General features: G+C 34.8%; 1 protein-coding gene across 4 annotated transcripts in view; it reads right to left on the minus strand.

Annotated features, from left to right (window-relative positions):
* Window positions 1–24,466, minus strand: part of PACRG (parkin coregulated) — a 210,863-nt gene that overhangs the window by 80,413 nt on the left and 105,984 nt on the right. For 3 of the 4 annotated variants that reach the window (XM_063151777.1, XM_063151774.1, XM_063151776.1), the window contains 2 exons: window positions 23,833–24,004; window positions 12,767–12,916 (listed from right to left, as the gene is read on the minus strand). In XM_063151777.1, the coding sequence (XP_063007847.1) occupies window positions 12,767–12,916; window positions 23,833–24,004 (322 nt within the window). The remainder of the gene's footprint in view (window positions 1–12,766; window positions 12,917–23,832; window positions 24,005–24,466) is intronic. The other variant, XM_063151778.1, reaches the window with a different exon arrangement.

Here is a 24,466-nt window from a genome sequence, read left to right on the forward strand (position 1 = left end):
CTAACAGTTAAGTAACACAGATGATCAGGGAACCAGTGCTTGAACTGACTATTTCTTATTTTTTTCAAATTAGCAGTAAGAATATAGCCCCATTGTCTCTGCTGCCGCCAAAATCCAGACACTGCAGAGAAAAAATCAAATGGTCACAACTTGTTTTCAGTACAGAAACTAAGCACAAAACAACCAAGCTGGGAGTACTGCGTAAAATCTCACAGTGTAAGAATAATAGATGCTAATTTTTGTATTATATAGAAAGAAGATGTACTTCACACTTCTGAGGATCAAAAATTAAATTTCCTTTTCTGTGAAGAAGAGACTGAAGAACATGGCTTCATGAAGGCAATGCAGAAAACATTTGTGTCTAACCAGAGTAAGGAAAAGGGGGTCTATAGCAAGTTTCTCTCAATTACCAGCATTTCAAATGTGAAAATCAGATTCTCACAAAATACAGTTCCAGACTCTCTGAATTATTATTCTTGACTTATATTAATTATAATTATTATTCCAGACTCTCTGAATTATTATTTAGGTTCACCTTTATTTATCAAATCAGGACAGAATACAAAAAAATAGCAACCTGTATTTTGTATGTTTTAGATTAAGAATATTATAATGTAAATATAAAGACTTTTTCATTTTGTTATTTTACAAAAAGAAAAGCCTTTGGGAGAAAAAAAAAAGCAAAAGGCTTGGAATACTCTTCTTGCATGATCATATATTCTACTACTATTTATACTTAAATGTACAATACACCTATACTATATATCCCATTCAAGTTATGTAATTTTGAAACCTAATTAAAAAGTAGTTGTTTTTTTTTTTCAAGGCCACACACACAATTCTTGTTTTGCAGTTGGCCTCCACAAACAAAGTCTCTGGTCCTTCTTTAAGTTACATGGGATTTTTCTAGGATAACATACAAGAAATAATGACACTTCACTACCTACCAGTTTCAGCCACAGAAGCAAGAATACTTTCTGTAAGTTCAATATAAATATGTAGAGGAGATTGTCTCTTTAGTTTTCAAGAATACAGGAAATAATCTTTGCATCTCCTCAATAAAACCTTGAATTACTAAACTTGCAGGAACAATTTAACAGAATCTTCACTATGGATCTGCCTTCATTAGAAAAAATAAAATTTGCATACACACACACACACACACATGCACTTCTTATGTTTTCTGGTTCCATCCTTACATATGCATTATTTTAGATGGAAGGTTCATGATTTTCCCTTTCCCACAGAAATATGTGTATGCCAACCGCTGCTGATCTTTTAAGTTTGCTGGATCTCTTCCTGGTAGGGGCTTATGACACAGTAGTTTCCCTATGACAGTGTTTGTTTACATCAAAGAAAAAATATTCCAAGGCAACAAAATCATTCATGTCTGATTTCATCAAACTGTTTGCGTTACTAGCAGGTAGTTAAACAAGATATGTGTGAGTTCATTTAATGGAAAGAAAATACAAACAATCTTTCAAGAAGAGATTCTGGGGCCTAACAACCATGTCTCTGGTGCCACAGGAAAACTGCCTTTTCATAATTCCTGTGAAAACTATTTGTGGTGCTGCTCAAATAGCATACCACATAATGTTTTTATTACAGAGACTGCAATTGCAACTCAGATTATCCATATGCTTTACATTTATTTTTCTAAGTAGTAATCATGAGCATCTCTGAGGATTTTCCTGTTATGACCACTCCACTGTTTAGTTTTGATTTGCAATTGTCATTTTTGTGATAGATTAATCTACTGGGACAGTCTGCTTCTCTCTGAAATCTAATCCATGGCCAGACAGTGTACTCGCCAAAGCTAATTTTGCCCCTAAAAAGGCTAACCTCTCCAGGCTCTCCCTGCAATCAGTGGAGACAGGTTGCTCCAAAGATGAAAGTTTCACATATCCAACTTTCTGAACGCATTTTGTCTCTTTCCATTGCTAGTCAGGAATACAGTATATAATGCATAGTTTAAAGTATAGGTCAGCATTTAACATCACACTCTCATATTTTCAGTAAAGCTTTTTTCTTGGTGTTCGGTTCTCCTCAAACCAAAACACAGCCACCTAAAGAGATCAGGTACCTTGGCATATGTCTTCGTTCCTTTCATTTCTATCCTGTACACTCAGTCCAGCCACCATGGCTGAAAAGTATATTCACTTTGCTTATCAAATCACAACACACAAATGGACAACTTCTCAGACAATGGCAAGGAACAGATGGAAATTTCTAAGTATTAAACTGATAACAAGAAGGAAAATCATCTCAAGGAAAAAAATATCCTCAGAAGTACCTTAATGTACATCACAGAAATATCCTTTAGCTACAGTAATTTCAGGAACTTCCTCTACAATGGAAAGGTTAGGTAATTCTCTTTCTCAGTTCCAAAGAGATCTATATCATTTTCTTGCATTATATTTTCCTCAGTGAGGCTAGATTTATTAAACATGTAATTTACTGGATAGATGCAATAAAACAACTTACTTTTCTCTCTAATGCTCCCTCCTATTTGCTTTGGCTGAGCAGTAGTTAATGCTTAAAGATAATTCTTAAGTTAATTCTTAAAATTTATCTCACTTCTTTTGGTGGCATTTGCTTAAGGACTCTTCCTTCTTACACAAAGACACTGACAATACTAGTAAACCAGCAAAATGCAAAAAATTTTCTATTCTCAAAATTAGATTAAAAAATTAAAAGTAAAGTCTTCAAAAGTAGGGCTAACATAAAATACAATGAGATCAGGAAAGGAATAAAAATGTGGGGAAAAGCTAGGAGGAGAAAGGAGGGCTGACAGACACAAAGGTGAGGTTTGCAGGAGAACATTCTTTGAACAAAAAATTCCATTTCATGCATTCAGTTTCATTCCTTAATTATTTGCTAAAATTTTTAGGCTTTTCCTTACACTCTGCTAGCTACAGCAATATCCAGAATTTTTAATTCTAATTAGAATTTCTGCTTTCTTAAAGTACATAAAAGAATAAATTGATCAACATTGTTTTTACTACCTTATACTTTAACATACTCCTAAGAGAAACAGAAGGAATTTAAGGAATAATTTTTAGGAATATACTGAATATAAGGAACTATACCTAAATTTAGCTTCAAATCACAATTCCTAGCTCAGTTCAATAGCACATCATTGTTATGTAGTTAAACTATTGTTAAGCTTCAGAATCCTAGTCAGGGACCTTGATTATTAATTCATAATAAAAAGCCCCATACAAATACATCAGAAATGCATCTGCTTCTGTCTGTAAGAATTGAGCATTAAGTAAAAAACAAGAAACAACGTATCAATACACAGGGATTGTCGGGAGTGAAAAAGAATGTACACAACTACTGTTGACTACAGAAAATCACTTCAGACTATCAATGTCTTAACCAACACCCAGCATTATGGAAGTAGAAAAGGCATTTTGCACTGAGACAAGAACTACAGTACCATTTGACAACCTCTGCTTTGTATATTGGCCAAAATCCTTTCCCGTTTCATTCATCCCTAAATGGGTTTCTGGTCACTGGCCTGGAGAATCAAAGGCAGAAAGTAGGCACAAGTAACCCCATCACTGTCATGTCACTTGTCAACTGAGCTCGAGGGTAGCTCAACAACTGCTAAATCTGAAAAATTATTAACATCCCTAATTATATACTGATTTGATTTCTTCTTATGTACTGTGACACATTATTCTTTTTCTTAGAAACTGTATCATAATACCCAGAACAGAGTGAGAAGAGAGAGAGTTGAACAATAGCTTTGGGATTTCTTACATTTGCTGAATTTTGGATTACCTTTTCAAAGCAAAAATAACAGGGAATCTAACATGGTGGAAAGTCAAGATAAAATCAGGTGTTCTGGGGATTGTTTATTTGCTTTTGGATTTTGTTTGGATTGGTTTGGTTGGTTGATAGGTTTGACTTTTTTTCCCCCCCAAAAAATAAAACTCCTAGCTGAAACTTCTAAGTTTTGAATTACATTAGTGGGCAAATTCTCTGATCATAAATGTCTGATCTACTTCACCTAATTCTCAAATAAGAAAAGTCAAAAGGGTACCTCTCAGCTAGTATAGTCCTGTCAAAGACACAAAGATTTCCATGCACTAATTGCATAAGTATTGGGACAGCCAGATGATGTTATAACAAGAATACATATTTTTGCTGTAGTGTCTGAAAACAAAGATGATGGATGTGCAATATAAAAAAATAAATCAATAGTCCAACGCTATGGGCCTCACAAAATCAATTTTGTTGCCTAGAGTGTTCTTCAAAAACTATGAAAAAAGCAACATTTTGAAATGAGATGAAATGATATAACAGAATAATAACTGAAAGACCCGAAGCACTTTAATCACCTGAGTATTTTGGTGGTTTAATCACACTGCAATATTTATGTTCCCACCGGTATCATTCCATTATATGGGGCTTTAATCTGTTTTCCTTGAGGGAGAGAGAGAAATGCCACAAGAAAATTGTTACCCATACAAGGACTTCCCTCTCTCCCAAGCCTCTCTCCCCACTACCTGTTGGTTTTAGGGTTTATTTTATTAATATAAGAACAGAAAGCCAGGTGCAGAACACATTTCTTCAATTTTGGCATCCTCACACTGACTTTCACAGAAATATTTTTCTCAGAACAGAAAATTGAATTCCATCAGTTATAATTAGTTCTCAGAACTAATTGAACACATAAATAAAAACATCTGCAATAAACAAACATAATCAACTTAAAATTATTATGTGAACGCAGATTTCAGATGTATATTTAAAATTTAAAAATGCCACCTTAATAAACGTGACAAGCTGAAATCGTATGTCTCCTCAAGCTTAAGACAAATTTGTTTGCAAACATATATAAAAAAAGAATTATGCAGAAAACAATTATTTTCTCAGAATAGTGTGTACTCTGAAAGTACTGCGTGAAGTTGACAGCAAAAGTCCAACTAAAGAAATCACTTCTCAATCCCAACAACCAACTGCAAACCAATTGTGTGAAAATATAGAAATTAATTACCCCGCAGAAAGGACTAACTCCTAGCTGGAGGGGCAGTAGTCAAATTTTACAATTGTAAGGGATACAATTGCAAAAACAATTTACATTGTAAGTGGCAGATCCAAAGAAAGTCTTAATATCTAGAGAACAAATGTAGGTCTCAACTCTTTGCAAACTGAATCAAGCCTGAAAAGAGTGACAAAGAAGTCCATAGGGAGCTGCTTATAGCAACTCAATTGAAAATGAGAAGTTCAGGCACATGTATGAACTCTACTCTTACAAAACCTAAAGGCCTTTATCCAGAGCTACAGAATGGCAGGTGAAGTTCTGATCCACCCAGGACACCTAGGGAACTGTGAACCTATGGATATGCAATTCCACCAAACTGGGAGGCGTGCTAAACTAGCTGACTCTGTGGGTAGTGTTTTCTAGATGAATCTGTGCCAGCCTGCACCATCCCTTATGGTGTGGTTCACTTAGGTTCAGCAGAGTTCACAACTCCTACCCAAAGAAGAAATTTACAGATGAAGCAGTTACACAAGTCAAACAGCAGTTGAGAACTGTGGGTTCTAGCTCCAGCTTGCAAAACTGTACATGCATTTTATTTTTTTAAAAATAGCATGGAACTATAGAACTCTTTAGGTTGGAAAAGACCTCTAAGATCATGAAGTCAAACCATGAACTTAACCCCGACAAGTTCACCACTAAATTATATCCCAAAGTGCCACATCTACAAGTCTTTTAAACAGCTTCAGGGTAGGTGACCCCACCACTTCCAGTCTATTTCAATGTTTGACGACCCTGTCCATGAAGAAACTCTTCCCAATGCACAATCTAAACCTTAACCGACACAACCTGAGGACATTTCCTCTTGTTTTATTTCTTGTTACTTGGGAGAAGTGATCAGCCCCCACCCTGCTACAGCCTCCGTTCAGGCAGTTCTAGAGAGCAAATGAAATCCCCTTTGAGTCTTTTTTTCTCCAGGCTAAACACCCCCATCTCCCTCAGCTGCAAAATGACTTTTGCTCCAGACCTTCCCCAGTTTCATTGCCCTTCTCTGAACACACTCCAGCACCTCAAGGTCCCTCTTACAAGGAGGGGGGAAGCCCAAAACAGGACCACAGGATTGGAAGTGTGTCCTCACCAGTGCTGAGCACAGCGGGACAATCACTTCCCTCATCCTGCTGGCCATACTATTGCTGATACAGGCCAGGATGCCATTGGCCTTCTTAGCCAACCCACTGCCAAACAAGCCACAAATAAAGCTGCAAGCAAAATAAATAAAATAACTATGCATATTGCGTTTTGATGTTAGTTATACAGCTATGCATTAGAGTTGCTCAAAGCATCCTTCCTCTATGGACTTCTCAGGGAACTCAAACACTTCCTTGTCCCATTTGGACGCCAGATACACACTTTCTGATATTAAGACAGGTATAAGCATCCAGTATAAACAGACATACAGATGCTACTGTAATTCTGCACAAGTCTAGCCCTGAATGTCCAAATATTCCTCAAACATGGTATTTCCATGGTAATTATTTCCCAAAGGAACGCAAATCTTACAAATGTATTGGAGCAAAGCATGATACAAATCCTTAACTCTATGAAAATTATGTTTCACTGACATACCATACTTCTGGTACTTTGTGAAAGCTCTAATTACCAAATGAAATGCTGATTGAGGCCTACAAGCCCTTTCAGGTTGTATCCATTTTACAGATGTTTCTACTGAAGCACAGGAAGAATTTAATGTTTCCATATTTTACTTGTCCATGAATTTTCTGTGAATTCAGAAGTCCTAAGTCATACATACCCTATTTTTCATTCAATAGAAAACTCATTTTTTCAAGTCATAATACCCAAAAACTTTAAAAAACTGAAAAGGGAAAAAGAAAATATTGGATGTCATGTATTGCCCTCTGACATGTGAAGATTTTCATTTTTCTTTTATCAAAAATTCAAGATGTTGAATTAATTAGACAATTAACACATTAAAAGTGCTAAGTGTGAATAGCTTCAATTTAATCAAAGCTGAATCAGTTCTATTTTGCAGACTTGTGCTGTATTTTCAGCTAAGAAATGAGACAGTAATTAGAAATTACCCAGCAATTATGATCTAAGTGCAATGATTCCCTCAATGTGTTAGAAAATGCCTTACAGAGTATTGATTACACATTAGTAGTTTACTATATAATCAGCTTAAAGTCACATGGTTTGTAATGAAGATACTAAAGCAACAAATGCCCTAATACAGGTGTATCTTGGTAACTCCCAATTTCTGTGCTTCAGAGTTCCAGTGATTTTTTTGTAGCTTTATATGCAATAGTGGTCATTGATAAATAATAAGATTGATCAATGCAAAAAAAGGTGAGACAATAGATGATAATGGTTGAGGATCACTTTCCTGCTTCATGAATTACAACACAAAACACTATTTTGTGAGACTTATACTTTCAAGATGAGAGTCTTGACAAAAAAACTTCAGACATTTTTGAAAAATACCATTAAAAGACCATCAGTGGATGTCATCAATGAGAAATGTTTTGATGTTCTTAAAAATATTGAAAAATATTTGTTAAATAAATATCCTCAGAACTGTAATTCACAGAAAGCCTTTTGAAATAATATCATGAATCACAGTTGGGAATGACAAAAATATATTTTGCTTCTCAGCAGTATGGTAATAACATTTTTGGAGTGCAATCAATCTGTCTTCATCTGCTCAAAAAGGTGATTTACTGGCAGATGCCATTTTGGGAAAATCACAATATTTTTCATTAAATGTTGATGAATCAGAACATCCTGCATCCTCTTGTACTGAAGGTATATATTAAAAAAAACCCAGAAAATATATTAAAACTAGTTTCTTCACTTAGATCCATGTTGTCATGGTGGTCTTATTCCTTTGAAGCGTGTATCCTTAAAGCCACATCAGAACTTTTGTTCTCAAATTACAGAAATATAACTGATGGATTTCAAAGAAAGCTTAGAAATAATGAAAATCTTGCAAAATATGCAAAGTAATAGGAAGAATAAGTGTCAAAATGAAGCATAAGAACAATACGAAAGCTGTAGAATACAGTTTATGTTACTAGTATATAAGCATGGTTTATTTTATCAATAATCTTACAGCATTGAATGTTTTTTATGCAAATTTCAGCCATGAATCAACTACTTCTCTGGGAATCTCCATTTTTAGTTTAAGGGAAAAAAAAAAAAAAAGAAAAGCTAAAGCTAGTAGCACTGGAACTCTGAGAAAAGTTGTCTGAGAATAGTCTGAAATATCAGAGTTTGTAGGAGAAATTAAGAGAGCCTCAAATACATTACTTTGCAAATACTGATGTTCAAGACATCTAGGTTTTTTTGTTTGTGGATTTTTCTTATGCTGAAAGATTAAGATTTCTGAACACAGAGTTGGCAAGATGCAAAGTATTTTAGAAGAAGACTGACTTTTGAAAGGACTTTCGTATTTTCCAGAGGAAGAAGCAAACAGTTGAAATCTTCTGGGCAAGAGATTTTTCTTTAGAGCATATTCAATCACATTAAAGGATAATTGCTGCTTCTCACTAATAACTATAAACCACTTGGAGGAGCATCACTGCCTCTGGAATACACAGGCAGTTCTGAAAACACTTGAACTCCAACACAGGGAGGACTTGTACCTCTAGGCATAGTCTTTTGCTTTTGCCATTTAACATTTAGGTCCTGCTTCTTCCTTTAGAGTCTGTGCAATATTACTGCATTTTGTAAAATAGAGTTCTCCAAAGTATGTGAAGTACCTTTCAGACAAGAGAATGTTTTTTCCCAAGTGAAGTTCAGGTGCTGCAAAGCATGCAGTATAATTCTGCTTTGTGGCTTCACACTTGGTTGAATGCCGCAATACAGCTGCATCAGGTATTCTCAGTCATACCTCTAAAATTTTATTTTCAAGGACTGGCTACATAGGCAGAGACTGTCCAAAGTTCACATGAGCTTTAAGTTATTGATAGTGTCAAGGCAATTTTATTGCAGCCAAGAGAAACTTCAGGCTGCCCTACTTCCACTGTTTACCTCACAGTGACTGTAACAAGTCACAGATGAAATTACCATGCTGGAGAGGTACCTTCCACAATGCAGTGGCAACCTATCCTTCTCTCTTTGAGGCCTGTAAACCCTAATAATATTTTGTTTCATCTAACTTTATTTTATATGCAGAACTGTTTTTGCTCCATATAATATAAATTGATAACATGAAAATAGCTGTTAAACTAAATATATGAAATTTTCATTTACCAGTCAGGTAAATCAAACAGGAGAATTTTGCTGTTCCTAAAAGTCTAATCCTTTTAATGAATTGGCTTCTGTTTCAGACATCATTCTGACATAAATGCACCCTAATAGCATATTCCAGGCTCTGAAGGCTCCTTTCTCTCCTTTTTTCTTTTATTTTTCTCTTCTGTCTACTTTCATAAAATAACAAGATTACATTATTTGTATTTGTTTTTAAATTGTATTTACTCCAGATAATTCACAGATTTATGAAAGACAGCTTAAAAAGTAAGATACACAAAAGATAGGGTTTTGTGATGCGAAAGAATACTTCCATTTGAGTCTATACAGAATTTTCTTTCCCTCTTCACATGATTTAAATGAGTTTTATAAGAATACATTTACCTTACACATTTCACTACAGTGGCATTGCAGAGTATATAATAACACTTAATAAGCACTATTATGACAGTTTTAGTTTCTTATCTTATATAGCAGCAAATTTATATAATAATCCCTATGTTGGGAAGCTTGCTTGTAGACTGTTATTCTCCTCCTGGTCTCAAGAAAATAGACAAACAGCTCCTGTGTCACAGCACTATTCCTCAATCACTGGAATATACTCCTGTTCCGTTCTCTTGCTCTCCTGCCAGCCTTATGGCTCTGGCTAAGAGTTTCAGCAGAAAGCTTCAACCCTCTTTCAGAGTGCACTCTGGCCAGATGGTGAGGGTGCTCTCCCTGTCTCCACCAATAAAGACATGAGTGACATCACCAGCAGAACTCTGCTCTTTCGTGTGTTAATGCTCTGCAACTGTGCACTCAGGAACTCGAGGGAAAAGAAACATCTATTCAAAGTCAGGGCCTAAGTTCCAGAGAGGGCACGAATTCAGACACACCAAATATGCTTTGTGCACCAAAAAGTCCCTTGCTCACTAACAAGACTCTTCAGAAGTTAAAGGAACCCTCTTCTCTGGCTTTCACACAGACTGTCTCAGGAGGCTTGGATCTTCCCCCTGGCATTTATAACTTAGATTGCATTGGTTTATTTTAAACCTGTATCTTGTGACTCAGATGGGTGAACACATTTTATATGCTTTCAATGATTAAAAATCCTAATTTGTTTTTCATCAATGCTCTCATTTTTTTATAATTTACAAAAATTACCAATAGAAATAACACACGTGTTTTAATAAGCAAGCAACATACTCTTTTTATGACATTTCTGAGCCTCTACCTAACCTATGGAAACTTTTTGTATCTAAAGAATTTTGGCTTGGGAGTTTCAGAGCTTCACATCACACACACTCAGAGTGGTATTCACAGATGCTGAATTTGGGAAAGAGTTCCTTTCATCAGCTAGATACTGATCTAGTGAGGTGGCAATGACTAAAACATGGCTTCCTCCAGTTAACTTAATTCTGGACAAACTTCCACGATGTCTGTCTTAATAGACTGCAAATCAAACAAATGCAGGAAGATGCAGCACAGTTCTTACTTTCACAAGCTATACAGAAAAGCAGAAAGAAGACTGCTTCACTTACCGCATCTTTCACCTGTAAAAATAAACAGTGAAGAAAATAGTCCAGATAAGTCTCTGCAATTTCCTTATAACTGGGAGCAAACACCTGAACCTCAGCTGCCTATTAGCTTATGTGAGATAGACAGAGGAGGAAAGAACCCTGTATTTTCTGCCAACCACCAGGGAAGCAGGAATGAAACATAATCTTTTTGTGGAAGGAGGAGACAGAGGTATTCCCTATCATCTTCAAATGAGTACTGAAGAAGTTGAACAGTTTCACATGATTGGCCTTGCATCTATTTCATTCCTGGAAATACTAAAGTTTCAGAATTTTTATTTCTAAAAAAGTAATGACTTAATAAAATCAGCTGATTTTCAACTATTGCTTTTTACTTATTTTTGGGGCATTAGTTCTTTAATATCAAATATCATGATTTAGTGTAGTTTTATATAGGCACAAATTCACAGAGCACAGATCTCACACAAATATGTTGAAAATAAGTTTTATTTTGCTCACAATACAATCAGAACTGAAGATATATTTAGATTGTGTTTAATGCCTTGCCAAGGTATGTACCTGGCTACACATGAGCTTTCCCTATTATTCATCTGAAATCACTGTAGAAAAGCCCAGTCAAGAGAATTTATGGGCTACTTCAGGCAGAAATTTGGAAAAAAGCATGTGTGGTATATTCATTAATCAATAAAAGTCATTTTTACAGTCTTGTTTTGTGCCAGATACTGAAATTAGATCTGTTTAGGGGAAATCTTCCAATTCAAAAGGAGACCTACTGAAACTGCTTAAGTTCAGCCAACAGATTTCACTCATAACCCTTCATCCCATGACTTCTGGAAAGCCACAACTGTCATCAGAAATAACTTGAATTTGTGAAATTCCATGTTACTGAATGTTTCTCACTAAGTAAAGTCAGAGACGTATATGTATTTAAAGAGATCTAAAATGTAAATTTAATTTGTGTCTTCAAGTCAGTCTCTGAACAGGCATTTTTCAACCTGATTTGAATCTTATACTTGCTAAAGAGTGAGTATAAGGTATTATATTCTGTAGTAATGCAAACAGAAACTATAATAGGAAGGAGTCCTGCAGAGAACTATTAAAATGCCACGAATTTAATGAAAACCCTCCTTTGAAAGCTTGCGAGGAATTAGTTTCTTTTCATCTATGTGGCCACAAGTCAATAATAGGAATTTTTAAGTCAGTAACTTTGTAGATAATTGAAAATAAGTAAAGCTAGATTTACTAGCAAAAAATATTTTAAAAATTAATTTGGCAAAAGCAACATACATCATGTTGATTTCAGCTGATGACTGTGGTATAAATGTACTCACAGTATATAGAACTCACAGTACCAGTCATTAAAGACTGAAACTGATGGGATCTGCACTACAAAGAAAACACATACTTAACTGTAGACATAAATTAGTTCTAAATATCTTTATAATGAAACCTACTAAGCGTGCAGCAATATCTTCAAACTTCACTGTTTTGCTCGATATCATCTAACTTGAAATTCTTCTATGACATGGAGTTTTCTCGACCCTCAAATTAATTAGTTTGATCTCTATTTTGTTTTTAATCTTCCCTAAACCTTCTGGTAGCAGCAAATTGTTTGTGGAGAGCACAGAATTGAATAAAACAGCTGGACTAAACTAACGTGTTGGAGGGAGGAAAAAAGCTTTGCAATTTATTAATGTATTCAAAAGACTGTTACAAAGTTTACAATTTAATTATTGGAAGATTATAGAACTGCTTCACTGCTTCTGTACTGTGTTAAATAAACTGTACGTGCAAGGAGTAATAAATGAAATTGTTAATTTCAGTGCATCCTTAGGGAATAGTAAGAGGGGGAGTTTACATTATTTAGAGCTCCAAATGGATTTGAGTTTATATACAGTAATAAATCTTAACTACATTGTTAATTAACCCTGCCTCAAGCCCCTTTTTGCCTTAGGAGTTGAAAGACACAGTGTCTGTTAGCATAACTCACCATTCATGTGCTTAAAGATGTTTAGGACTGGGAGAATTTGCCGATAATAGGGCACCAAGGCCTCCCCCACCATTTCAGCTGACACCACCAGGTGCTGGATGACTTTCAGTGTGGTGCAGAGGACCTGCCGGTTACGAAGGTTCAGTGCATCTGTGATGCAAAAAGAACAACAGGCAGAAAGCAGAATTAATTTCTAAAATGTAAAGGGAGGGGAAGGAGTCCTCTAATGGACAAATTTAATTAAACTATACTCTGTTGGGAATTGTAAGTGGGCCTTTATTAGCCCAGCTTAGAAAGATCCCAAAGATGGATTGCAGTCCTGATGTTATAAAACACTGCCTTGTCTGATTGTTATTTGTTCCCACAATTTGTGCTGACTCTTCAGTAACCCAAAGAATGCAGCTCATTATTCCCTCATGCTGCCTGTATAATACTGGCGTGGTCCAAACAAATGAAAAATAAATGTTCAGTAAGTACCACTTGGGGCCAATGGAACTATACAACTGCAAGACAACCTGCAAAGGTTGACAACAGATGCATTCTAGTGCAACAATTGGTGTTTGTATGTTTGTACTCATTTATTTAATGATAATTTTATTCATTCAACTGACAATTCCTACTATTCTGAGAATCAGTACAATGAAGCAAATGTTTATAGAAAAAAAACCCCAACAAACAAACCTTGTAGGCTTTTTCAAAAGAAAAACATTCTAGGGGGAAAAAAAAGGTTTTGTCTAGCCTACTTAGATGTTTCTCTTAGCTTTCAATGTCATGCTTCTAATCTTATGACACGAAGACATTTCATAAAAACCTCTTGTTTCTTCTCCTTTAATTTTACTAAAAGCAAGTGCTTTGCATTCTTTCTTGTATTTAAAAATGAGACACTTGAAATACGTTTTTTTTTCCTTGCAAAATTCATGTATTTATAAAGGTGTTTCTGAAATTATGAAGCTGGATTAATTTGTCAGCAGTTGTCAGATTTGGTATGGTCTTATATATCAGTCTAATACTCCAGTATTCAGCCCAGTTACATAGACTTGTACATCATTGCATTGGGACAGAACTGAAAAAGATAAGCTCATATTCATTACTATGTTTTACAAACAGAGACATATTTAAATATGTGATTTGAGACACCATAACAAAGTGTAAGCATTTAGGAAAAAATTGTAGCAAAGAACAACAAAATTTGAAGAGGAGTTATTAGTAACTTCTTCAAGAACTGCCTCTTCAAGTGGAAGTATTAGGATCAAAGATGTCTCTACTTATTGCAGAAGTGTTGGAGTTAGATGATCTTTAAAGCCCCCTTGCAACCCAAACCACGATTCCGTGATTCTACAATTCTATGATTCAGTATTTCCCGTGCTGAGTTTTATCAGAGCACAGGAATGCCATTTCATAGAGAATGAAGTAGTATTTTCACAAAAGAGCAATGCCAATTTTCCATCACTTTAAGCAAATGCATTGTACCCCAACCTGCTTCTGCTGCTTATCACATGCCTGCTGAGTGTTAAAAATCAGAGCTAGATCTCCAAACCAAGGGCAGGGCAGATTGGTCGTGTGAATGGACAGAGACAATTCTAAAAATCAACTAGTAAATAATCTCCTTTCATGCCTCTTGGCATTCTTGTGAACCACATACTGAACCTACTGCTAGACAAGAGAAAGTCCAAGGTATAAAGGTACTATTCATCGACCTCATCCAAGTTAAAGGAGTACTGCTAAATGAATATACAGACTGAATTCCATATTCCTTATTTTCTACAACAGTCCCTGCTGTAGGCATCAGGCTGCTCTTAATGTCACACTGTCTCTGAACATAATAATGTGTGAACAGGAAGCCCAACAATGCAGCATGCTCATGTTAAGTTCCAGCAAAGAGACTGGCTATTCCAAATTATGCTTTTGTGGATGGATGTTCTAAGGCTTCTTTAGCAAAGAGAATCACCCAGATACAATTTTAAAGACTGGGGCAAGTCTCAGGTAGGAAAATACTCTGTTAGAGAGTAACAGGCATTATTCAGTTTCATGGAAGAGTGGTTGGAAGAGAAAGTTTTGGGGTTCTATCATATAGATTTATTCACTACTAACTTGTCATACACGTAAGTAATAGCTAACTGAACTAATAGGGAAATCACCACTAACACTGGCAAATTTCAGTGCAACAGTTATGTCATATATACAAGCATGAATAAATATTTATATACAATTTAATGAATTATTACAAATTAGTAAAATTAATTATTAATACATGCAAAACTAATTAAGGGATATAAAAATTAATCATTGACAGAAATCACCGCTTCTTAATTTTAAACAAATTGTACCCACTCCCAGGAACAGTACTTCTAGACTGTAGAAGCTGTCCCAGACTATAAGAAACCCTATTTCTAGGCATGCAGAGTGTGTCGTGTAAGTGGAAATGGCTGTCCAAATACTCCTAGGAAGAACTTTTGGATGGATCCCATCTGATGCTACAGACTTAGCTCTGTCCAAGCGGAGCAGCAGGACAGAGGTACCTGACCATTTCTCCTTGGATTATGGTGGCGTCATCCTACTCCCCATCCCTATCAACAGCTCAGGGGTACACAGGGTATTCTGAGAATAACAGATTTTACTAAATAACTAAAGATGGGAGCAAAGGATGCCTTAAGTACCTCAGCCTTTTCTTCATCCTTTGTCTTATACTTCCCCCTACAAACAGTAAAAGATAGATTCTCCCTAGCCCTCCTTTTGCTTCTGATACAGTTATAGAAATATTTTTTATTATATTTTATGGCAGTAGTCAGAATAAATTTTACTTGGGTTTTGGAACTTCTAATTTTCTCCCTGCATAACATTATGACAACCTTCTAGTCTTCCTGATATTGCCGGCCCTTTCTTCCAATGGTCATAAACTCTCTTTTATCCCCTGAATTCCAGACTAGTGTATCTGTTCAGTCAAGCCCATTTCAGTCAGGCTCATCTTTCAGCACATGGAGGCAATTTGCTCCTGAATGTTTAAGATTTTGTCCTTGAAGAACATCCAGCCTTCCTGGACCCCACTGCCCTTCAGGACTGCCTCTCAAGGGTCTCTGTCAAATGTACTCCTGAACAGGCCAAAGTCTGCCCTCAGTAAGTCTAAGGCTGCAGTTCTGCTGACCTATCTCCTTACTTCTCTGATAATTGAAAAGTCTATCATTACATGAACACTGTGCCCAAAAGGTCTTCAGCCAACACATCACCCACATGGCAGCCAACCAGTCCTGGCTTGATTATATTAGGCACTTTATAAACATTCAATTAGAGGCAGTCCCTGCCCCAAAGGTACACAACTTTCAAACACCTGTTTATATTTTTAAAATCTGGTAATTATTTTATGTGTACTACCATCACTACAATCCATTCTCCCACAAGAATAAAAGGAAGGAAATATTAATGCAGTATATGAAAAAAGTATATTCCAATACATTGGAAAATATCAGTGGCATCTAGAATTGAAGAAAATAGAATTGGCACATGAATTGAAGAAAGTACTAATATCCTTACACGGGAATAAAGCAGACCATTTAGAAATCTTGGTACACTACAGCTACATAGCCCAAATGAAGGAAAAATGCATAATATTCAAAGTATTCCATTTTAGAAAACATTCTAGGCTGTTGCCTCTTGGCCTAGAAGTCTGCTGAATCTGTTATTGTGAAGACATCGATCTTCTACTTTAATGGTATGAACTAAAGATTTTGCTTCTGATTTAGGATATACTTTTCCAAGAAATCCTCCAGCTTAAATAATAGCTCAATTGAAGTATATAATGAAGTATTTTTCATTCAAACGTACATTATTTTGTACTGATATAGCTTTTCCAGACAAATATTTTCTGAAGTTCATAATAACTTCCTTAATTAAAGAAAATTTTACAATGATATCAGCTTAATATCTGCTTTAAAAGCTCAGTATCTGAGTTTGTTCTATTTCTACCATTCAAAGCCAAAGTAAGAGATAGTTATGAAATTTGAAAGCATATTTAAAACACCATAGTGCTGTTTATTAAAGCTTATTCCCAATGAGACAATATAAGATACCAATTCATTGACTTCAGCGAAGACTTTAATGCTGTCTAGCCTCTGTTCTAGGTCAGCCTTCACAAGGCATCAATGTTAATTCACTGTATTTTTAATTTCAGACAAATTTTATTGGTAATTCATGTAAACTGATGTAAATTTAGTGTTTCTTTTGTTAATTTCCATTAAGAGCAAAAACTTTCCTTACGACATATGCCACTTGTTTGCTTATCCATTTACTAGATGTTTACATACAAAGCAATAGAAATAATTATTTTAAAACATTCAAATCTTTTTCTTGAGTAACTCCTTACCTGTCAAAGACCTAGAAATTATATAAGTTGATATCTTTTATTTTTATGTGGCAGTTTGGAAAATCCTATCTCAGTCCCAGACATTGTCTATAATAGAAGCCACAGTTCTCATCTGACAGATAAAATTGATAGATTCTATAAGTCAGGAAACATGACAGCATTTCTCCCAATGCACAATGGATCTTTATCATGACACAATGTAGTTCCACTGAAGAAAAGAGAGCAAATCAGAACATTTTCTCCCAGATAGCACATTGATATCCTGAGCTTTACAGAATCAAATCAGTTTGCCTAAACTTCTGTCTCTTCTCAACTACTGACTCTAGATTTTGGTCGTTATATTAAAAGTTATGTTGATAATGTAATTCTTCTCTTCAACTTCTTTTTCAAACACCATGTGAATCTATGCTTAGAAGAGCACCAACATTTTCCATTTAGATCTTGCAACCAAACATTAAAACTAATTTATTTTGCATTCATATCTCTCACTCAATTGGTAAATGAGGCAACAGTTTAAGACAACTCTTTGCCTGAAGCAGAACAAGATACCATCCTGTGAGGTAAAGAGCACTCAGGATGAAAATGCTTGACTGTTGTGATCTACTTAATCCTGTTAACTAAGGTCCTATTTTAAATTCACAGAGTTAGGTTTAAAGAAGTCCTAACATGAAATGTTCTCAAATCGCAATTGAATAAAGTGATACATACTTTTAGAAAATTTTGTTCAAAATCTTCAAAGGGCATAATACTTAACTACCTGTACTTATAGAATAGTATTATGCTAAACTTAGAGAACAGTAATGAAGACTGTTACAAAACACAGCATTTCAATCAAGAGTGAATAAAAACCAGAATAAGAACCTTGTGCTCTGTACCTTTTAGAAGTCCAGAAAGAGACTGATCCAAATAATGCAGATGTACAAAAATTTCTTTCTGTACAACTGAATGATGTGTTACAGTGAAGCAATGGGAAGGATAAATAGAGGGTAAGACATGAAAACTTTATGCCAATTTTGTCATCAAAGATCTCTTTATGTAAAGCCAATCTAAGGCACAGAAAATGCTAAGATACATAGCAAAACACTGATGCTTTCAAAAAACATGATATAGCAAAATATGGAAGGAAAATTCAGTCAGTGGCTTCTTTCAGCTTTAGCTGTGCTTCTAATTGTAGCATTTTACTACATCAGCTCCTATAAAGCTTGAATTCTATTAATATTTGTGGACCCAGTTTAATTATATAGCATTGGGACTTAGAAGAGAGTCCCAAAAACCTGCTTATTGACTATGCCAGTCTAGAGTTTCTATCCATTCCTAGGTGTACATTCCCTTTTCTGTGCTAAGATACTAAAACTGCATTGAGTATCCACTGTCCTGATGAAAACAGGTCTGCTATCACTGAAATGTGACATTTTCTAAATGTTCCATTTAGAAAAAAGGTCTGCAGAATCAAAGTACAGGCATCTGTACTGCAAATTCTAATCTAGCATTCTAAATGTTCTCTAGCTCATGGAAGAAGAAGAATGTGCTAAAACAGTTTTCTTAGACTTTCAAAAGGAATTTAATAGGGTCCCTCACTGAACCTCCATGGCATCCATAGAAATAAATACTGACTTAGAGATAGAAACTGTGGGCAGAGGAAGAATATCACTAGTAAGGCCTTGCAGGAATCTGTGCTGAATTTCATCCTTTTCACTAGATCCAAATGTGATTTGGAAGAGTCTTCACTGATGATAACAAAGATTTCTGATGATATCAAGTTATTCCAGATACCAAAGACAAGGACTGACTCTGAAGAACTGTAGAGAAAAACTGGGTGATAAAATTGCAGATGAAATTCATTACTAATAAATGCTAACTATAATACATTTATGAATTCAGGAATAAATACCTCTAACTCCAACTTTAAAAGTCAGAGATGTTAATTACAGATTTCACTTACCAAACATGGATGAGATTTATCTTTATTGAATAAGGAACACAGTTTCTCCTCAAAGAAAAGAGCAAAGAGGATAATAAAGGAGCTACTTCCTAAAGCAGTTGAAAATACCTGAAATGACAAATTTTGGGCAGAACAATCAAACATAAACCTAATTGCAACTACTTGTACTGGCTGATGAAACCTGCAGGGGAAATGCTTTAGTATTTGAATATCAGAACAATTTAAAAAAAAATCAGAGATCTTTGATTTCTTTAAAAGCATTTTAAGTCTATAAAAGCCTGCTTGTTTGCTTTTATCTTTCAGTTTGTGACCTTAATAACCAGTACTGGTTCTCAAGAACAGTCAGCCAGGAGGAAAATGACAATAGATTAGTGTTTTAACTTGCTTTCTGTAGGTGAGAGAAATCAACTTATATGATTTGCAGAAAGAAAATGACAACAGACCAGAAAACCATATTTATTCCATAAAAACATTGCAGAACTTTGTGAAAGGAAGCATTTAACAGTTATTAAGTACTCCTAAATACTGTGAATACATGAGAACTACGAATATGCTTAGAACAACTGCTAGCAACACATTCAACTTTACATATCTAAATGTAAAACTGACACTGGTTTGACATTAAATAAGAATTAACTACACTGTAATCCAAGACAACATTTCTCATGCAAATAGAATGAACAATAAGAAAATGGAAATCAAGTGCAAACAGAATGTGAACAATAAGAAAAGAGAAATAAGTTTTATTTGGAATTTTATTAAACATTAAAAAGGACTCTGTAGGTGACATTGAGAGAGGAGTGCTCTATTCAATTCTCTAAATCTGACTCACAAAAATATCTATTACCTTAATTAAATATTTTTAACAAAGTTTAAGGTATCCTTGATTTACTGTATCACAGAAGTTATGTTTAACAACATGGTAAAAGTCTCAAGAAGGAAAACTTCAGTGTTCCTTAGGATGGAGATTATTCTTTCTGAACTCAATCAAAAGAACTGGCCTGCTGACTGGAACTGTGTAGAAACAATACTTCCTTCTAAGTTATAAGTGCAAAGATGAGAGCTTTTCTAGCTTTAGGCCTAAGTTCAGATTGTCTACATATCTGTTTTAGGATTCACAGCACAGAACAGAGAAGATTCTGGCAAGTGGGTGACCCAAGATACTTAGGTGTTTAATTTCACATTATTATCTTCATTAGCAAAACTATATGATGATCTTCCTGTTGATCATTTCTAGCCATTCACTCCAATGTCTGCGCTATGATGTACTGTTCCTTCATATATGGGAGTGCATTTATAAATTAAGACTATTGAAATGATTTGATTTTAAAAGTAATGCTACTTTAAAAATAATTTTGGTTTATTTTACAGTTGGGTTCTTTAGCTATTTTTTTTTTATTGTTGTTTTTACACATCTAGATGAAAATATCACCAGGTTGCTCCATAAACAATTGCATTAGCAAAAGTCAGAGTGTGGGAGCTGGAACAATTGGTGATTTTATGCATGCAGGGGTTGAAGACTCCTACAACTACATTGCAAGCAAAGCAAATGTGAATGGCAGCATGCTTGCTGCCTCTGAAAGCAGAGGAGGTGCTTCCATGCACTGAGTTGCATGTCCCTGCTGTTACTCATAGAAACGATAGACAAAGGTGCAGAAACTTCTGGCTCCCTCAGTGTTTATGTCTGCACGTGTGTCTCATGCAGAGAACATCGGGGAACCCTGAAGTCGGGAATCTGAGAGTTGCAGGAACCTAACAAAAGCCAGAAAAAGGACTTAAGGCTTTTCCGATCCATTTGTTATGGGAAATGTAATATTAAAAGTACTAATTTTTCCCAAAAATGAACATCAGAAGGAATTTTACACTCCCATAACAACCACAGAGAAGAACATAGAAAGGCTAGACAGACTCCTCTGTTTCCTAAAAATAAAGGAACCCTCATGTAACCTACAGACATCTGTTTGCTAACCCAGGCTGTGCCTGGGTTCTGTTCAGCTCTCTGCCACCAATCCAATCTGCAATGTGGGGCAAAATTAGCCTCCTTCTTCTGCTTTTTTTACCTGTGTGTAATATGAAAATAGCAATATGGAATCTTCCTGGCGAAGAAGATATCTGGCTGTTTATTGTGCATCAGAACTTTCATGATACTGCTGCAAAGTACTTTGCTATTTGCCATATATCTCAATTTATATATCTTTGCTGAAGTCGAAATAACTCAGCCAATGGGTTTGCCTATATCTTCTGTGAAAGGGAGCAAAAAGTCCTATATCTTAAGTAATCCCATTTTCTGTGTTTGTGCTATATTTATTTTTAGTTGGATTCCTTACAAGTTTGACATAAACAGGTAATTTGTTTCTTCTGCGTTTTATGTCATGCAATGACTGCATTTATAAACTATTTTATAATGTTTTTCCAGTGCATGATACAATATATTCTGAATTTATATTTTGAGAAATCAAAATATATTTTGAACATTTTTCTCTCTGAGAAATTAATGCCTCCAACCTGAGGGATTTTTTCTTCCTCTGAATTTCCAGTAAAAAATATTCCTTCTAGTAAAAAAGGTCCTTCCAGTGTGACAAACAAAAAAAAAAAGGAATTCTTTTTTAACTGAATGTATTCTTCTTCATTATTTTAATCATGTTTCAGGTATTTTAGAAGAGAATCCATGCCTGTTCAATTCAATTGCCTGTCGTTTTTTAAGTCACTGCTTGTTTAACAAGAAAAAGATTGAAAGGATTTGGGCTTAGAATAACCCACAGATGGATTAAATAATATTATTTTCATTTTTAATGATATAGTGTTCAAATGTGTGATCTTTAAGCTAGGATGGCTGGAAGACAAATTCCTCCTTAAATCATTAAAATATAATACAGAATACTAATATTTAATTTAAATGCTTTTGAGAACATTCAGGTCTTTACTAACATATTCCTTTGATGACTATGCAGGAGAGAAAACTGCTTTTAAAAGCATTCTATCTGTAGAGTTGTTTTTCTGACCTTCTTTTAGCCTTTTCCCCTAGATCATATATATTAACTTTCCTAACAATCAACTGATTCACTCTTCACAGTAAAAATATGGTGGTCTAGACGAAGACTGGTTAATCAGAAATAACTCACCCAGTGGGACACTTTAGAGACAGTAATCTGTGTAAAACATAGCTGAGTTTATTGTGGATGCTGAGTCACAGAAATGTATAGCTACGACTACACTGCTGTATTACACAGTCATAGCAAATTAAAAAACTCTTAAAAGTACACATTTTCAGACTCCTGGAGATGGTGGGCGTCAAGATGTCTTCTTTTACTATTAGTATGGCTTTAATTAGGAAGAAGCCTTTATCACTGATAACACTTAGACTCTTCACATATTAAAACTGATAGAGAAGCATTTTTAAAATAAAAATAAGCACTTTAGAATAAAATAAAGCAGAAACAACAATTAAATTTAGCTAGCAGATTCTTGAATGTGTTCCAGCACCATAAATTATGACTTAACACTACATATCAAACCCATAAAAATATCCTTAACTAGAAAACTCTAATTCTAAATGCTATGTAACAGCTAAAGCTTCCAGGTAATTAAATCTAAGCTAGACTCTGTTTTCAGAAAGATTTTTAAATCCCAACTGAGGAAATGCTGTCACAAACCTGCAGTCTTTTCCAAAGAAATTTCACCTTTCAAAAAACATGATACTACTGCAAATATATTTGGGTGATGTTGGCAATACAGTTCTGAAGAAATGATATCATTCCTCTCCTTACGTGTTTCCCCTTCAGAGTGAAAAAATGGTAACATTGCTTTCATAACCTTTCTCAAGTGTCACAGAGTAAACATTCTGAATATTATATAATCCTTTTGACATTTTCAAAACTACGGTAATATAGAGATAGTGACATCTATAATCAATCTTTTTAAATTGAGAAAAAATTGAATGAAAAAAACACAATTCTGACCCTTCCCACACTATTATTTCTCTATTATCAGGCTCCAAACTATATTCACCTTCTGTTTTACAAAACTGTATTTAATGCTGAACTGTCTCATGGACAGGAAAAAGAGCAGAAATGATACCATCAATGATTAATCACAAAAAAGAAGCCAAGTTTAACAAAAATGAGCATATATTCATACAAGTGTAGCATGCAGATTTAAGAATCACCATAACTAACTAGACAATGATGATGGTTCAGAATAATATCTCTTCAAGGTACTGACCTAAAGAAATTAAAGGACAAAACAATATATCTAAAAGACTAGGCAGTTCAAGAAAATAAATTTTAGTGATAATACACTTGAAGTTTAGTGGTATTAAATTTGTGTTAAAATAATTTATTGGTTTTTACAATTTTTCTTTCTGCAAAAAAACTATGTTTGACTATATAAAACCTTCAAAAGTAATATTTTTAAAATGCCACCTGATGATTTCTCCTGCCATTTCAGATGAACTGGTCTGTACAGTAGCAGATTTACATTGTAAATATAGAAAATCAGCTAAGGAAATGTCACTTCACATTTCCAAAGACCAAGAGCAACCCTGTAATAAGAGAAACATTAACAAGAGAGTCTATTCTGAAATACTGCACATATCAGGTGATTGAAGGCATAAGCTTTCTGGCCTTATACCTTAAAATTTACTGACATTTGCAATAATTTCTCATGTGATGTTCAGGCTGTCATGTTTTACAGCTTAATTAACAACTTTTCAAAAATTTACATAAGATAAATACAATTTATGGACTTTTCTCCTACATGTTCACTTACTTTTTATTGGGATAATGAGCTGAGGAACAACAGGAAGAATCCTGCTTCCACCATGCTCCAGCAGGTCATGGACTCCTTGACGAGCAAAAAACTCATATGGAAATTCCGTTTCACAAAGCCCATCAAAGAACAAAGGCAGAAAGTAATGATAGTCCAGTTCTTCAATCTGTACCTGAAAATACAAAATAAATAAACTGATAAATTCAATTTTTCACTACTAATACAATGTGATCAGGCCAACAGATAATTCATGCCACTTACACAGGCATGTTTAGTAAATAATAATTCATTTTTTATCACTGCAGTATATATTGAATGACAGGCATGGTTTATGAAAAGATATTAAAATACAGAAATATTAGAACTAAAGAAGAAAATAAAAATTAGTATACTTCTACATATTTTCAATTTTTGAAAAGTCAGAACCAGATTCTTATATTCTTGCTAACACACTTTGCAAGTTACCCACAGGAATCAAACCAGTCCTTTTAAGAACAATACGCTGCTCCTTTCAAAAAAATTTGATGTTATATCTTCACTTGGACACTCAAAACAACCAATAAGAGAAACAATCCTGTGAGCACAGCACATAAATCAATATTTGTACAACAATTCCCTAATTTGCTGAATACTG

Source organism: Melospiza melodia, chromosome 3, assembly GCF_035770615.1.
Source record: "Melospiza melodia melodia isolate bMelMel2 chromosome 3, bMelMel2.pri, whole genome shotgun sequence".
In the NCBI taxonomy this organism is placed as follows: Eukaryota; Metazoa; Chordata; class Aves; order Passeriformes; family Passerellidae; genus Melospiza; species Melospiza melodia.